At 33.1% G+C, this 19267-nt stretch overlaps 1 protein-coding gene across 4 annotated transcripts in view; it reads left to right on the top strand.

Annotated features, from left to right (window-relative positions):
• The window catches only part of polybromo (protein), an 88992-nt gene that overhangs the window by 43759 nt on the left and 25966 nt on the right, over positions 1–19267 (top strand). For all 4 annotated transcript variants that reach the window (XM_072539761.1, XM_072539765.1, XM_072539763.1 and 1 more), the window contains exons 14-15: positions 956–1128; positions 3847–4019. In XM_072539761.1, the coding sequence (XP_072395862.1) occupies positions 956–1128; positions 3847–4019 (346 nt within the window). The remainder of the gene's footprint in view (positions 1–955; positions 1129–3846; positions 4020–19267) is intronic.

The following is a 19267-nucleotide window of genomic DNA, read 5'->3' as shown; positions in this document are numbered from 1 at the left end:
ACCGCCGAGGTCGTACAAAAAGTTGTACGATAATTACAAAATCGCCTCGGTTATTGTCCAAAAGTGAATGGTGGTCAGTTTGAACATTTAATTTAATTGTAAAGAACATTGAAAAATACATTCTAAATATAATGTAACATTATTATCTTCATTCAACCTAAAGTTTTGTGATAGAGATATTATCAAAATTTTACATCGTAAAAATTAATTTTCTCAGTTATGATTGCATCAAACTTTAAAAAACTTTATACTGCTGAACAGAGGACAAAAATTACATTCTAAAAAGGTGCCATACGACCCCTTTGTTATTTAAAATTTTCGAGGGGGTGCTTATAATTCAAAGGGGGTGATGGAGGGGTAGAATATTTTTATACTGTAAATTGTCAATTTAAGAATAAAAATCAACCTGTTTCAGGTTTTTCTCACATAGTACATATTAACGCTAAAAATGAATTTATTCCATACATATGGACCGCATGGTATGTGCATATCATGTATAATGTGACTCTTAAAATGGCGATATCTCAGGAATGGTAACTCTGACGAAAAAATCATATTTTTGCGGATAATTTTGAGATCTACAATTTTGGTTTGAGGTTTTTTTTTGTTTTCCGTTTTCGTGAAAAATCTAAAAAAACCTCAAATTTTGACCTTTGTTCCTGAATAACTTTTGAAGCACACATACGATCGATGGGGATTTTTTAAACTTTATTTGTAATGGTAAAACCCAGCTCTCCACCAATATTTGACTTTTCGGAAATTTTTGTTATTTGACCCCTATTTTTATGTCTAAATTGACCGGATTAATTTATAAATATTTCATTTATTATATTATATAGCACTTAATTCTAGTTCCCAATTACTCTACCCTCACATAAAATTTACTTATTTTATTTTTTATTATTTTAGTACTCTTTGCGAATGTGAATTATCTCAATAATTTTTTTCTTTACAGCGGAAAGTGTTACTTTCGTGGCCCATGGTTCTTATCTCCTTCAGATATTCCACACAATCCAACTAGGTTATTTTATAAGCAAGAAGTATTTCTGTCCAGTTTGGAAGACGCCAGTCCTATTGTCAGTATTATTGGAAAGTGTCATGTGTTGGAGCTTACCGACTGGGTTGTATGTAAGTAAAAAATAAGCAAAAATAATCCTTCACACATTACGTTTACATATATCGACATGATTCTGTTAATACCATGTATAATTACACGATATTCTTTTTCCTCAGTTTTTCCGTTTTCAGGGGTCGCTGATCCTAATTTTTCTTCGTGTCTTCATGTCTTCTTCATTTAAACCTTTCTCTCTCAAGTCCTCTGCCACACAGTCCTTTCATCTTCTCCTCGGTTCTCCTCTACCTTTCTTTCCCTTAACTTCTAACAGTTCATCCTTCGTCCCACAGAGTTCTCATTTCTACATCTGATGTGATCTGATCACGTCGTTTATGATCTTGCCCCTTCGAGTCTTACGCAACATCCACCATAACATTTTCATTTCAGCTACCTCCATCCTGATCCTTTTTTACAGGCCATACTTCAGCGTCATATACCAACACAGGCCTCACTACCACAAACTAATTACACGATATTAACAGAAGCATAAAAATTTAAAGAGGAGTTAAACAAAGTGTCACCTAAACTGTTTAACACTCTCCTGCAAAAATACTCGAGATCCCAGATTGAAATAGAGGTCACACAGGATATTGTTATAGTATCCAAGGAAATGGAAATAACTAAGGAATTAGTAAAAATCGATTGTGTGCATAAATGAATAGACTCTATTCATTGGATCCTCGTACAAACGCCAAAATTAAAAACAACATTGAAGAAGCAGCAACAGAAGCTCTAGGAAAACGCAAAGCCTTGTATGTATGTACAACGTTAACAGGCCTTTTAGGCCCATTGCTGAATGGATAATTTCCATCGTTTTCTGTTCTTAGCTATCAGTTTCCAATCTATGATTTCCATCTCTCTGACATCTTCCATCACTACATCTCTCCATTTCTTTCTTGGTCTTCCTCTCTTTTTTTTGCCCTCAGGTACTCTCCAAGCAATATTCTTGACTAGTCTATTCTCCCTCTACTACTTTTCCACCAAACATTCTGCGAAATACCTTTCTGTCTTGGCAGCGTATAGCATTGTGGGTCTAATTATAGTTTTGTATACTCTTATTTTTGTATTACGAGATATATCTTTGGCCTTAATTATTTTGCTCATGGCTCCAGCACACCTGTTGCTCTTGGTCAGTCTCAGGTTGATTTCAGTATGTTCCTTACAAGAAATCCAAATATTATGTTATGCAGACGACGCCGCATTAATCGCCGAGACAGAAGACGAGCTCCAAAGATTAACACACATCTTACAACTCAACTCAACTCAATACAACACCCAAGAACTACAATATGAAAATATCAGCAGAAAAAACCAAATATATGACAACATCTAAATACCCACTACGATGTAAAATCGAATTGATGATAAAGCAGGAAGCTAGGTTTAGATGTCTGGGCATAGATATAACTGGTTATGGAGATGTTGAAGAAGAAGTATGACAACAAAGCTTAAAGCAAGTAAAGCGACGAGATCTCTTAATGACACAATCTGAAAGAACAAACACCTAAGACAAGACACAAAAACAAGAATCTATAGAGCAGCAATTAGACCTATTATTAACATACACGGCGGAGACAAGACCTGACAGACATCTAAAACGAGACGACTACTAGAAACAACAGAGATGAAAATAAATCGACAAATATCAGGGAAAAGCCTTTTGGATAGGGAGAGAAGCGCAAACATAAGAAGAGCATGCAATATAGAAGACATAAATGGATGGGTGACAAAACAGAAACAGGAGTAGAACGAACACATTAGTAGAATGGCAGAGGATAAGATAGTACGAATAGCACGAGATAAGTCACCAAATGTATGAAGAAGTATTGACAGACCAAGAAAAAGATGGTGCGATAATTTAAACAATTTAGGATGCTAATATTGAAGAAGAAACAGGCTTTAAAGCCTACATACAAGAAGGAAGAAGAAGGTTGTGTGCATAAACGAATAGACTCTATTCATTGGATCCTCGTACAAACGCCACCCTTATGTTTTTTCATAAAAGTGAAATAGTATAAATGCAATCTTTTGAAAAAGTAAATATAGGGTTATACATTTAAAAAATATAAGAAAATCATAAATTTCTTTTTTAGTTCACCCTGTATACGAATATTTGTCAATGATTTCTATTAAACTTATTTCAAAACTACAACATATTGTTTACCTTATAATGTAAAATGAATACTTATTTATCTATTCCTTGTTAAATCCTCTGTGTAGTAGTGTCAAACCCCATATTAAATAACAGGGATTATGAGGGGAATCTAAATATGAGGAAATATACAGGGTGTTCTATTTAAAAAAACATATGTTTGCTTTACCACATAGTTATTAATCACCATGTAGAATTCGGCATATTATCCAAGTCTGGAGAATATCATAACTGTTTTTTTTTTAACTTTTGAATATTCTTTACCTTAATCTTAATGGAATTGTCTACCAACGTCGCACTAAAAACTCACCTTGTATATGTGAGGAAAGGGACCATCTATATTTTAAGTGATGTGAATATTTTACAAATTACTTTTCTAAATAGTTTTGTAATAGCTGTCTTTGTTCATTCAAATAAAAACATTAACACCAACTTCTATTAATTCAGTAGCAGTGGTAGTTTTATTGGGTGTAAAAATTGGATATTAGAATATATTTTGTTTGTCATTTGGGATACTGTATGTAAAGAAAAGTGCGGTCTGAAAGGTGAGTACAACTGAATTGGTATATTCCATTTATAGACCGTGTGACTGAGATACCAGAACCAGACGTGTACATATGCGCGTCAATGTACGACGAAATCAGCAAACAACTAAGGAAACTTCCACCGGGAGGACTCAAAAAGTACACGCACAATCCCATGGTTACCGAAGATGAAATTTACTTCTTCACAAGAATACTCCATCCTCCAAAGGTAAGTGGTTATGATTTTTTTTTTTCGAGAATGTAATGAATCTACTGAGGTTGGAATATTGAATAAGTTTAGGACTTTTTTATTTTATTTTATTTTTGAGAAAGTTGCGGTTTATATGATTAGGTAGATTTGTATCAAACAACTAATAGAATAATTAAGTTTAGATAGTTAAGAATGATAGATTTTGAAATATTCGTATTTTTTAAGATTCTGTTTTTGAAAACTAAAAATAAATTAAGATCTAGCACAATTACAATTCCTATGGTTTTTCAATATAATAACATGTATCTTTTCTATATATAAGATTAAATCTTATAACAAAAGCTGCTATCGCTTTGCTGAACTGAATGGCAAAATATATGGCCTAGGAAGACAAATTCGTTAAACTTCCCGTGCTCGAATCGGTATCAATAGAGTGTTATGACTCATTTCAGCATCCTTGCTTCATCAGACACTCGGACTGAATACAAATTCAAACACGGAAAGTCCAACGAATGTCTCCTAAAACTTTACCACTGCAGTGGTTAGCGTACAGAGGTGCCACCTACTTTAGTGGCCATGAACGAAAACGATTTAGTAATATATTTTCTGTCCTCTAGGCCAGCGTTTCCCAAGGTCGAGGAGCACTATTCAGGACAGAAATTCTGTAGGTAGCACTTATTACCATATTGCACCTGAAAGCTATACAAGTGCCACAAAGAACGAGTTATTAGTTGGAGGGGGGGGGGGGGGGGGTGGATATTAACCAACGTTTTCTATTCACTTTATTCAATGTTTCTTTCCAATCGCAAACATTAATTATTACATATAACGAAAAACAAAAATAAAATGAACACACAGATCCTATTTCTAAAATCCCAAAAAACGTAGTGTCTTCATATTAATGTGACGAATGAGGCTGCCTTGATTTGCACAGATTAGTAATATCCGGTTGAATTTGTGATAACTGCAATCGAATGTCAGGTTCCGCATTTAGTCGAGATCTATATTTTGTTTTAGTGGCCACATAGGCAGAGAATGCTGCTTCACATAAGTATGTTGTTGCAAAAGGGAGAACAATAATTTTCGCTTTATCTGTCAAAGTTTTGAAATTCGTCTTTGAGTTGACACCAAAAATCTACTAGCGATTTACTTTTAAAAGGTTTTTTATCGCAGATTCCGATGTCAAATCTATCAGGCATTCATACTGCTGAGATGTTAAGGAAGCTGTTTTTTTTAACATTTCAAGGTATATAAGTTTTCTTTAATTTGGTCGTGGAATTCCTCAGGAAAATAATTATGGAAGTTTTCAATTAAATTTAGCAGATGAGTGTAGAACTCGTTAAAGACAGCTTCGTGTATGTCCGATTCCAGTTCTTCTCTAAATTCTGTAATTAGTAGAAAGCTATCCAGATTTTTATTTTTCACCGATTCTGTCGAAAAAATTAATTTCTTCCTATATACACTTGTATTTTATCATTGGCGTTAAAGACAGTTATTGTCTGTCCCTGAAGTGAGAGACTAACTTCATTGACCTTGTTAAAAATATCTGTTAAATATGCCAATTTAATTAACCAATGTTCGTTACACAATCGATCACCAAGGCAAAATTGCTGTCAATTAGGAAGGTTCAGTTCTCATTTCAAAGAGCCTAGCTAAACATTTGCCGCGAGAAAGCCACCTTACTTTTGTGTTAGTTGTCAATGGTTTGCAAAAAAGTAGATCCTCTGGAAAAGATCCAAGTGCTGGTACCGCACAAATGCTATTAAAATTGCCAACCCAGCTACATCTGTTGACTCATCTATCTAGTAGTAAAAACTTGCTAGATTTTATTCGTGCACAATGCACAATACAAGAATCTTCTTCTTTAAGTGCCATCTCCGCGACGGAGGTTGGCAATCATCATGGCTATTCTGACCTTCGAGGCAGCTGCTCTGAACAATTGCCTTGAGCTGCAACCAAACCACTCTCTCAGGTTCTTCAACCAGGAAACGCGTCTTCTTCCTACGCTTCTCCTACCCTATACTTTTCCTTTAATTATGAGTCTCAAGATGTTGTATCTTTCGCCTCTCATCACATGTCCAAGATATTGTAATTTCCTTTCTTTTATTGTATATTTCATTTCCCTCTCTCTGCCTATTCTCCTTAACACTTCTGTATTCGTGACTCTATCGATCCATGGAATCCTTAACAATCTTCTAAATTTCCACATTTCAAACGCGTTGTCGATTTATTGTATTCCGGTTTAATGTCCATAATACATAATACAAGAATGAAACATGATTAATCCTATTGTGATATTATGATAATATCTATTTTTTTTTTCTAATGTTTAACCGTTTATTATCGCCATATAGCAGAGCACCTGTAGATGCTTCGCGGAGCACAGTTTGGGAAACGCTGCTCTAGACTATACGAAATGTGTGAAAGATTAAATCTTTTAGCAAAAGCTGCTATCGCTTTGTTGAATTGAGTGGCCAAATATATGACTTAGTAGGATAAATTCGTTAAACTTCCCGTGCTCGAATCGGTATGAATGAGAGTGTTAAGACCCATTTCAGCATCCCTGCTTCATCAGACACTCGGGCTGATATCATTGTATATTGCTAATACCATTTTGGTGTCAGTTGTTCAATTTATATCAATCTGACTAGTTTTTTAGCTATTCTCATGAGAACTTGGATTTTATAAAGCTTTCTTCCGTTTACTGTCTAAGACTTCTGTTAAATTGATAAATATGCTGCTTACGTCGATGTCTTCGTGGTTTCTTTTTAGTATGTACTCGCATCAGATGATCGATTGCAGATCGGTTTGGACGAAATCCTCATTGGTAGTCATTTTGACTCTTCAAGTGTTATTCCTTTGTCCTATATTTTTGTGGTATTAAACCACGTATTTGCTTTTATCGTACAACTTCTCAATTTTTATTAATTCAATGGATATGGTGTCAGTGATAAGTGCTTTATTAATTTTTAACGAACTTATGGTTAATAAATTTCTCTTTATGCTGTTAGAACAGTTTCTTTAAGTCTTTCTGTCTCTTAATACGTATTCACGATTAAGTAGCTAATGGAAATATTCGTTCCATATATTTGTAATGTTTTCTTCGTCATTTGTGAATTTATTTCCCTCTTTATCTGTAAAATATTAGTTTAAAAACTTTGGTTTGTGGTCTTGTACCTCTATAGAATTTCCTGTATTGTTTATTTAAATTTCTCGCCCCTATGTCTTTTGTGTTTATATAGTAACTTTTTCGTTTCTTTATTCTGCTGATTGTTATTGCCATTTGTTGCTTTTAATCTCCCCGATTAGTGTTTGTTCCTTGCCTCCTATATATAGTCAATCTACATTCTGCGCCGAACCACTCGCGATGCGTTTTTTTTGTCCTTATTACTTTGCTTTATTGTTTCTGGTATGTTGCTATCGCAGTTTCACATCTTGTATATTCTCTCTTCCATATTATTCTGCACCTATTACATTTTTATGTGATGACACCTGAGTGTAGCATGGTAACTAGAGTTAAAATGAGTTTCCACTCGATCGTGTTCACAAAATTAGTGACTATGTCTGATTATGAAGAGTGAAATTTATATATTTTCATATTCTATTTTATGTTATCCAGTAATTTAGTACTATCGATAAAAACTGTGGGAATTGTAATTGTTTTGTTTGCTGATTCTCTAAAATTAAAATTGTACATAAAAGATGTTTTTGTGTAATTGTAAAATATGTTACAATACTTAAAAAAATATAAATAAAAAATTCTTTGATCACTTATTGACATGAGAATACAATTTAAAAATATGATGAAGCTTTATTTATAGTAGCTTAGTATAATTAGATAATTTAGAACCCCTAGCCAGTAATTTCTATGAAGTAATTTTTCGTGAGATTCCCTTTGTTTTTTAAGATAAGATCGTGGTATTTAATATTTTAAGTTTTTATAGTTTTCATTTACATTCATGGAATACAGTATTCAGTTTTTTAAATGCATCTGGGTGCTGGGAATATATCTTCAATAAAATGCTGTTTCAGTTTTGTATAAATCAATTAATATATTTTATGATATCTTTCTTCATTAACTTTTATATATTGTAAATATGTAGATGCAAATAGTGGGTCTATAGGAACTCACATTGATAGAAAATAAAACATTGAAAACTGGAAAATGTAAGCCGTGTTATCAAAATACACATTCTGAAACTTTATTTTGGAGCCAGAAAACTGAAACTAGATTCGGAAGCGAATAGTTCCAGTTCGGATGTGATCTTTCTATCTAGACTCGACTTTAAATGGAAGTTTGGTTGTTGCTGTTTCAGTTCAGGTTCGTAGAAGTAGTTGACTTCAAATTTCATGGCTCAAAGGAAATAGAAATGGACTTATCCTTTTAGTTAATCATTAACTCGTAGAATAGATTATAAAAACGATGTTGATTACGGTTAGCCAAACGTAAGAGTCTTGAGGCACGTAGAATATTTTTAGCGTTCAGACACCATGCTCAAACATAAAACTGCTTCGAAGAGCTGATTGAAAATTTGTTTTTATCGTTACAGAAATTTTGCAGTGTTTCCTCCAATGATAAGTTACATTTTATATCTCTTATTTATAACTATTGCTTGATGCCATATGATTCGTTGGCGATAACATCGCTATAGTGATAGTCTGAGAAAGGAAAAATTGCAGAGATGAATATATATATATATATATATATATATATATATATATATACGTCATGAGCAGCGTATTTTATTTAAAAAATAAATTTACTAAATAAAATTTTTGTTCAAAAATTGATTACCATTAATTGAATTAAAATATTTGCGACCACTTTTTTACTGTCAAACTTTTATCAATGTAATCTCCTATTCTTCCCTACGTATGTAAACATGTGAATTTAATTAACTACGTTATAAACGTAGTGATCTTGCAGTGGAATCTTATTATATTGTGTGAGACAAACAGCTTTGTTCACATCCCAACTCCGTGCCGTTTACCGGGTGAGAAGTGACACTGGTGGACGCCTGCAAAGATCATGAGAACTATAATGAGACTATTTAAAACTGAGATTAAGAAAGTAAATGTAGAGCTAGATGGCTAGGTTACATCTAGAGAGCAGGAGATGAAACACTGACACGCGCGATTATATAATGGAATCCAGGAGAAAGAAAGAACAGGGGATGCAAAGATCAAAGTGGCTGCAGGAAGTTGAAGAAGACTTTCAAAACGCAGGAGTAGAATAATGGCAGGAAAAAACTAGAGACAGGAAAAAATGGAGAGAGAGAGAGAGCATCAAGAAGATAACAAACGGGACTAATCCTCCCAGTACGCCGTCACTGAGTATTCTGATTGCGATAAATTATAATACACATAGAACACTCCAGTTTTTTGTAAGTGAAATATGTGTAAATATAAGTTAACAGAATAAAATATGTAATAGTTTATGTCTATATATGTCTCTGTTAGGTATGTCTTACTATAACACCTTGTTCATCTTACCAATGTGTTCTCTTACGTTTCTAATGAATCGGACACATTAATCTTGGTTGATGTGCTACTAATTTTTCAAAAATTACTAAATATACTATTCTCCAAAATTAACGCACTATCATAAATGTACCATACGTTTGAAGCTATTTTTGTTCCGAACTGTTGGTTGGATTTCGATTTTTTTTTCGCGTTGTAGGTCTATTTCTAAGGAATTACTGTACCCATGTTTTCTGAGAAATGTCAACTCATTACCCATATGCGGGGTGTAAAAATAAAGTTGTTTTTCATCTTATTTTGCAACACTGTGTAATTTATTATAAACAAACGCTACATTTTGTATTTACGATCCTGATTTGACGATCAATAATATTCCACAAATTCTCTATAGGATTTAGATCAGGGCTGCAGGGTGGCCAGTTCATGGTTTGTGTACTAATATCGTCCATATAATCGGACCACACGTGCAACATGTGGTCATGCATTATAATGTATTGAAAGAAAATTATTTCCTATATAAGGAGCAAATGGAACTGCATGGTTAGATAAAATATCTGCAATATACCTTTCCGTTGTTAAAGGAACAAACCATTACAGATTCTCCATAGAATAAAGTCATAGGTCCTCTGTTGCACTGTGCATAGCATTCTCTTGGCCATAGATTAACTCTTACACCTTTATCTGAGCTATATAAATAACATCTCGATTCTTCTATGAACAATACGTGCTCCCAGTCATCAACATTCCAGTCAAGATAGATCTCTGGCAAGTTGCAATATACTTCTACGATGATTTACGTTTAAACCTGGTGCTCTGGCTGTTATCCTTACCAGCAAATCTTATTCCTACTACTTTGAATACTGTGAACATTTGCCACTTGTATTTGTAAATGACTCATTGTGACAAAACGTTCTCTCATAGTACGAAGCCTGATAAACTGATCTTGGCTTGGTGTTGTAACTCTTCGTTGTTCAGGTCGTCTAGTATGGTCGTTTGTTTCTTGAAAACATTTAACGACCCGAGGTGTTTAGTACGAGATATTCTTAACCTCACGCCTATTTCACAATAACTTAATTCTCCATCAGCTAAAGTAATTGCCTGCACACACTCATATCAGCTCAGATTTCTTGAAGTACGGTTGAAGTACAGTAAAATATTTTATTGAATTGTAAACATTATTGTCAGCCTAAAACTCTCCTATCAATTTTTTTTTATTTTTCATAGCCAACTAACTGTTTATATTCCATTAGTGAGTAATAAATTCAATAAAACAACGTTATGTTTTGAACTTACTTTTCTTTTTTGATAATAGATATCGAGATTTTTCCACGAAAATGTCGAGAAAAGATGAAGCTATCTCGCAATATTAATAAGATAGCGTTTGTTTCTAATAAATTCCACAGGGTGTTGAAAACTAAGATGAAAAACCCCAACTTTATTTTTACACCCCCGTATATGGGTGGCATATGACATTTCTTAAGTCGACTTTACATTGTGTAATGCTATGCAAGACAGATTATGCAACTACGCATGCACACGCGATATTTCCAAGCAATATACATGTGCTAGACGAAAAATTAGAACGTGTTCTATTTTTCTTGCTATTATGATGCAATTTATTGTCAAAATTCATGTTGCCAATATAACAAAATTTATACTTTAGAATAAAACTTAACCGTATTGTGTAAGTGTAAATGTTATTTATTGGATGTTATAATTTGTGATTTATATTTGAATATATTTAAGGCTGGACTGAAATTTCCAAGTGAAATATCTAAAGTTAATATTTTGGTATATTTCTTCTGAAAGTGGTATCTCAAAATTGCACAATAACAGCTCTGATGTAAACAGATCAGGCTAGGCAAGAGATATGCCATGCAACACGGACTTGTATAGTATGAGACTCGCATACCCTAGATATAGAGCTATCTTTAGAAAACATTACTACGGTAATTCTTAAGAAATAGACCTACAATGTGAAAACAAAAATCATCTTAATCCAATCAACGGTTCAGATGAAAAATAGTTTAAAACTCTTTCAGTACCGCTTTTTTTTTCAGCAAACGAAAAAATATTTTTTGCCTAAAATGTACTTAAAACAGTTCATATACATAACACTTTTTGGACATTAAAAAAAATATAACATGTATGTATAAAAAAATTTATTATGGGTTCATTTGTACTCCAAAAGTACTTAACAAATCTAAAAACTAGGGCATATGAAACATAAAGCAATTTCTTTCCGTTTGAAGGCACAAATGGACATTGCACTTCTGACATTTCCATCTTGATTTTCCTGTACAACCAGGGTGTTAAATAAAAAGTGATGAAGTTATTATCGTTTTCGCCTTGTTCATCATCATCCTCCTTTTCTTTCCCATTATTCTCCTCCTCTTAGTCATCCTATCCTCATCTATTATATGGCCAATTCTCTGCCTTACTTATATTTCTTCTTCGCAGTGACTGTCATCACTAACACATCCTATGTCGGACAGTTTTTCTAGCTCTTCTAGTAGTTCCTTCTCCGTTAAATATTTTATTGGTGGCACTTTACTCTGAAAATAAAAATAACACTTAGTCGTTTTGGATACAATTGTGCCCATCGAATTTGAGGTACACTTCTATATTTGAAAAAAGCCAAATTTCAATAAAATATATTCGCAATTAGTACGAAGTAACACTACTTTCAACATTGCACTGAAATATAAACCGCGACTGACTTTTATTCAAACTGATATTTGAAGAAACAAGTACACTTACCTCTTACGAACAATGCAATTGCCACCATATTGCTTTTTTTGATATTAATTTTCTTTTAGAATAAAACCATCCATGCGCCATCTAGGTACAAAACGCAGAAGTATAATACTTATAGAATGTAAATTTCTTTAAACTGGTTTATTCTTGTATATATGCATTCAAATTAATGGGTTAACCCCAACATGACTGAAAGGGTTAAAATTTATGGTACATTTGAGGTGGTGTGTTTTGGAGAGTAGTTTATTTTTTGGCTCTAGATAAACTACATTACTTGTTCTTTTTTGTTTATATGTACAAATAAACATGTCATGTCTTCTATTCAGTTTTATATTTTCGTTGTTCATCAATAAATAATTGAATGAGTGTTACATTGAATGTGGGCGGTTTTATATAAACTTCCTTTCTATGGTTGATAATTATCTAAAAAACGAATATGTTTTAACATTTATGTATTAAAATTGAACTAGATGTACACGGTTTCGTTTACTTTAAATTCTACATGTACAATTAGTGGATGTATAATTAAAAAGCGAAGAAAAACTGAGTATTTTTGGTATCATAGATATTTTTAGATTAGTTGCTTTGAGATTGTGTTTTACTTACTAATTTAAACTGTGCAAATACAAAACTGAAACAGTTAACACTGAATAGGTATAGGGTTGGGGTATAATAGAATTGCGTTAGAGTTGATTCATATTTCAAGAATTATTTGTATTTTACGAATTATTTCCTACACTAAAACTCTCTTAAAGTGATGTTATATGTACCAACTCTAACTGTATTACTAACCTTGTATTTGAAAGCGCAATATTTATTTAATTTATTTGAAAGCTTTGTATGAGTCCATCATTTGCTATTAATGCCAACATAATTTTAGTTTTATTTTTATTATAGAATGTGCTTCTTAATTAGATTTTCTTTGTAACATACCTTCTTATATGATCGACTTCTTGAATGATATATAAAGTTTTCTATTTTGTATCTTTTTTGCATGGCAATTGCTTCGCCATTTGATGTGTATATAGCATGTATTTAAAAATCACACAAAGAATATTACGCTTCCGCTACCAAAAATTTAGTAAATTGATTTCTAGTTTGAATTGTGTACCATTACACTTACTTACATTATACAGGGTGTTTCAAAAAGGTATGTCATAAATTAAATCACGCATTCCGGGGACAAAAATAAATTGATTGAATCCAACTTACCTCAGTATAAAAGTGTACACAAAAAAAGTTACAGCCCTTTGAAGTTACAAAATAAAAATTGTTTTTTGCATTATCTCCTAAACTACTTGAAATTTTATAATAAAAATGGAAACGCTACTTTATTGTTTTGAAAGCATTTTTCATACAAAAGAAACAACAAAATCTAAGCGCACAGAAAAATTTTAAGGGGGGTGTGCAGCCTTAAATCCCCCCAAACTTTTGAGTACGTTCAAATCAAATGAATTTTGTGGCATCATTAGTTTAACACATTATTTTTAAAATTTTTTTGCCTCATCACTTTTTTCAAAAACAGTTTTTATTGAGTTACGGCCCTTTTCATTAACCTTTAAAAAATTACGTGCAACTAAATAAATGGCTTAAACGAATTAACAAGTACAAAAAATGTCTATACCCTCTATAAATATGATATTACAATAAATGTTCAAAATGTCCCCCATTTTCTTCAATACACATTCGACACATTTGTTATCGTTTTAATAAGGAAAACCGAATGCGCTGAAAAATCATATTTTTCTGACGAGACTGATTTGCAGCTTCAATTATTCTAACCCTCAATTGTTGTTCGTCCTCTATTGTTACAGAATACACTTTCTCTTTCATAAACCCCCAAAAGCAAAAGTCCATGGGGTTAAGACCTGGACCTCTGGGTGGCCAAGAAATATGTGCGTCACGACCCCTTCCAATCCACCGACCAGGATACTGCCTGCAAAGGTATTCCCCTACTTCATTACTGTAATGCGGTAGAGCGCCATCTTGTAGAAACCACATATTTTGCCTTATTGCAATATTCACTTCTTCCAAATACTCTTGTAAATCGTTTGCCAAGAACTGCAAATAATTATCGCCATTTAAATTGTTGGGAAGAAATACTCCGCCTATTAGATTGTTATCAACAATTCCTGCCCAAACATTAACTTTGAAAGTCCTTTGGTGATGAGTCGTTTTTTTGGCGTGAGGATTTTCGTCGGCCCAAATGTGCTCGTTATGATGGTTTGTTATTCCATTTCTACTGAAGGTAGCCTCGTCGGTAAACAAAATATTTCTAATAAAATTAACATTTCGAGTGTTTTCCATTAACAACCAATCGCAAAATCCAATCCTTTTAGGATAATCTTCAACCAATTCTTGAACCGTTGTTAAGTGATAGGGTTTAAGCAGCTGATCCTTCAAACGCCTCCAAACCTTTACGCGAGGAACATTTAGTTGAGCAGCTATTACCCTTGTACTTGTTCCAGGGACTTCTTCAATGATATCTAAAATGTCTTCATCAGTTGCATCCATTATTGGACGACCACTATTGCCAGCAACTTGCGATTGGAATGTACCCGTTTCCCGTAAACGACGATCAATGGTCAGAAATAATCGTCTATCGGGTGTATTTCGATTGGGGTATTTTACTGCATAACGCCTTGCGGCTACTGCATATTTCCTTGACATTCACCTACGATATTCCCGATAGTTTATTGAAATCATAATTTAATCTGATCCAACTTACCCAAAGTTAAATGCATATCTGCCATTTCCTGAAATGTGTTGGCCATCTACGTGTAATATCAAAATTTTTAATATTAATCATATTCACACAATAAATGATAGCTTCAAATTATTGACCATTATTGATGGAACTGTTTGTAATTATTGTATCCGTGGCCAACTAGGAAAAAACTAGTGATGAGGCAAAAAAGTTTTAAAAATAATGTGTTAAACTAATGATGCCACAAAATTTATTTGATTTGAACGTACTCAAAAGTTTGGGGGGATTTAGGGCTGCACGCTTTCAGAACAAGAAAATAACGTGTCCATTTTTATTAAAAATGTCAAGTAGTTTAGGAGATAATGCAAAAAAACAATTTTTGTTTTGTAACTTAAAAGGGCTGTAACTTTTTTTGTGTACACTTTTGTACTAAGGTAAGTTAGATTCAATCATTTTATTTTTGTCCCCGGAATGCGTGATTTAATTTATGACATACCTTTTTGAAACACCCTGTATATTAGATTAATTTATAAATTTCATTCAACGTTTTGTTATATCTAAATGTCGTTTCTTCAGGAATTAATTGAGAAAGATTTATTAAACTAAAAAGATACTTATTTACTTTTGAATATCCATTGCATTTACATTTATAGGTATTTATATGTGTAGAAGTAGCTTTTTACAGACTTTAACATTGATTTTTGGGATTTATGTTCCGTATCGATAGAATCGGATAACATATCATTTTGTAACTTTTCTTTCAGATTTGTCGATTATTCAACATATTGGACAACTTGTATTGGTCATTTTCTGCTACTATTCTAATCTTTTATACTACTGCACAGAACATTTGGGTTGTATCCCATTAATATTATGTAATGTTTCTAATTCGCGTTAAACTTACAACCTTCTATATGGCACTTACCATGAATTTTTAATTTTTTATAAACATGTTTTTACAAGATTTCAGGTAATCGTATAGTTCGTTTGACGATCGCGTCAAATGGAAACATCACGTTTTTAAATGCATTATGTTTTTTCTTCTTGTGTAAGAAAGTTCCCTCTCCCCGATGGAGGTTGGCTACTACAATTGCTTCTCTGTCTTCTACAATATCTCTCTGTCTTCAGCTGTTCGAAATTTAGCCCTGTGCATTGTCGAATGTTTCTTAGTCACGATAGTTTTTCCTTCCTAGTCCCCTTTTTTCCTCAATCTATCCTTTCACTATTAATTGGATAGTGTTTTGCAAAAAATAGTCAAACCACACAAGTCTGATTTTGAGATAAATAGCTTCAAAGTCTATAAGTCTATAATCTGATGCAAATCCTATATCCTAATACCCAAATCCAACCACTTTTGAGATATTTTATTATCTAAGATGAAACATAACACTTAATTATTTCAATGTTAGTAAAGGGTATGCCATAGCTTTCAAAGATTTTATAGTTAGAACTTAATTGTTTATATGTATCGTTTTGACAGTTTCCTTCACCAGTTTGTATTTTACAGTAAATAATGTCAAATGTAGGATTTACTAATGATGATTTTTTTAATCCTATTATTATTTACTTTAAGTAAAATCAGAAAGATATCGAAATCGACTAAATGCAACTGGTGATATTGTAAGAAGATTGCTTAAAAACTAGTAAAAACAGTTTTGTCAATTAAAGACAAAAAATAATAAAAGTAAACTACTAGTAAACAGTGACATAAACGTAATTAATGTTTTGGGTTATATTACGGCCTCTTAAAATGCCTCAATTAGAGATTGTAAGAGAGATATTACTTTGACGACGAAAACAATTCATCGCATTTAAAAAAAAACCTCAAATGGAAACCATTTTCATATCATTTGGTGCAACACATACAATTATGTGGTCTTCCTCGAAGGGTACAATTCTGTGAATGGTTTTTAATAAAGACCCAATAGGATGAAAACTTCATAAAAAAAGTTATATGGTCTAATGAGACAATGAGCAAAGTTTAGCAAGAATTGATTATTTAACCGACATAATTCCCATTTTGGTCTAATGAAAATCTACATGTTAGTAGAGAATGTTATTTCCAAGATAATTGGAGTTTTAATGTTTCTTATGCAATAAAAGATGATAAAATTTTTGCTAAAATATTGCCACCTTTTAGAAGCAGCCATACGACCGGCGTTACATACTACGGCTAAGAAGAGGCAGCTTCAGGCTGTGGTTTCAGCAAGATGAAGCACCTCCTCATAACGTTGGCCTGTTGCTCAACATATTTACATGTTTGATATTAGATGGATTGCCGATCAGGGCCCGTTTCTTTGTCACCTTGCTCTACTGACTTGGCTCCTTTATATTTTGGCATTTGGGGTTACATTAAAAATCACGTTTTTTCCAAACCTGTTACGGCAAACGAAGATGTGATGCAGAGTAGGGATGTGTAGTTCACCATCGAAATAGTTCAAATGAACGATTCTTTCAACTGAACTAATTGAACTAGTTCATTAATTTTCATAGAACTAGGAACCAAACAGGAACAGAAACTTGGAACCAAACAGCAAAATTGAAAGTTGAAAATGAACTGACCGAGGCTATCCAGATTCGGCGTGGGGTCCGCCAAGGGTGGATTTTATCACCCTTGGTATTCAATTTATACAGTGAAGCCATCTCAGAAGGGTGTATTTGATCACCCTTGTTATTCAATTTATACAGTGAAGCCATCTCAGAATTAGCGCTTGCCGAGGTCAGTGAGGGCCTTATAATAAACGGTGAGCCACTTAATAACATAGGATATGATGACGACACCGTCCTTCTGGCAGGAACACTAGAAGAACTTCAACACCTTGCTGAACAACTAAATATATATTGCAACGATTATGGACTAAAAATAAATTTGAAGAAAACCAAGTTCATGGTATTTACAAAAGCACAAAACATCAAAGTTTAACTAGTACTAGGTAATACAGAAATTGAACAAATATCTTCGTACAAATACCTTGGAGCATGGATCACAGAAGATACTGATCAGACAAAAGAAAACTTTTTTGTAATCGCGATATCAATATATCGCTCCGAATAAGAGTGGTTCGATGTTATATTTTCTCTACTCTTTTGTATGGGGTTGAAGCTTGGACACTTAAAAAATCCAACATTAACAACCTAGAAGCATTCGAAATGTGGTGTTACCGACGTATTTTGAAAATATGGATGGATCGTAAAACAAACGAACAAGTTCTCGAACAACTAGGAAAACAATGCGAAGTTTTAAATTCCACAAAAATCAGGAAATTGGAATACTTGGGGCACATCATGAGAGGTGAAAAATACGAACTACTAAGGAATATAATGCAGGTTAAAATCAAAGGCAGAAGAAGCGTAGGAAGACAAAACAACACAATAAATGTAAAAGTAGAAGAAGAACTAACTGAAGCCGGTAATCGGATAATACAGGGAGATTCTCTGAGTCCTTTATTGTTCAACCTCATCAGGGATGAAATACTAAAAAAGTAAGAACTAAAAAAGGATACTAAATGGGAGAAAAATTAGTTAAAATAATCTGCTATGCAGGCGACTCAATACTACTCTCCCAAAGTGAAAATGCAATATTTACTAAAACGTAAATTGGAGCTGGAAGGTCAGATAATAGAACAAATCATGGATTTTAAATATATAGGCATCACATTATCTAGCTACGGAAAGCTCGAAACAGGAGTGAAAGATCAAGTGAATAGAGCAAACAGAGCCGCATGCTGCCTGAATGAAACAATATGGAGAAATGACAATATCAGGAAAGAAATGGAAGGCAGAATTTACAAAACAGTCTTCAGACCAATAATGACATACGCGGCAGAGACACGACGTGACACAGAGAGGACAAAATGGATGTTAGAAACAGCAGAGATGAAAACACTTAGAAACATTGATGGCAGAGTCATGTCTACATAAAAAGAAGAAGAAGAGATCTATATTATTGGCTGTGTTGTGAATTTGGGTTTCTGGTCCACTGAAATTATCATTTATTTCTTGTTCTGTGGATCCTAGGTGTTCATTTTTAAACTGCTTCAAATGGCCTAATTTGGCCTAATGGTTTTGGCATTAAAAAAAAAATATGTCCTCAGATAGAATGATCCCTATCTTCTAAGATAATTGTTCCAAGATATGTGCATGTTTATGTTTTTTAATACAATTCACATATTATATGTATCTTTCCAGTTTGGTTTGTGATTTTGGATTTTTTATATGTTGTCCATTTAGAATTAAGATTTGTTGTCCGTATTTTTTAATTGTTTTTTTTTTAACCCTATCCATACTATTTTGAAGTTCTTGAAATACTTTTTTAAATACG

The sequence above is a fragment of the Diabrotica undecimpunctata genome, chromosome 8, assembly GCF_040954645.1.
Source record: "Diabrotica undecimpunctata isolate CICGRU chromosome 8, icDiaUnde3, whole genome shotgun sequence".
Lineage (NCBI taxonomy): Eukaryota > Metazoa > Arthropoda > Insecta > Coleoptera > Chrysomelidae > Diabrotica > Diabrotica undecimpunctata.
This window is presented reverse-complemented; position numbering and strand designations above follow the sequence as displayed.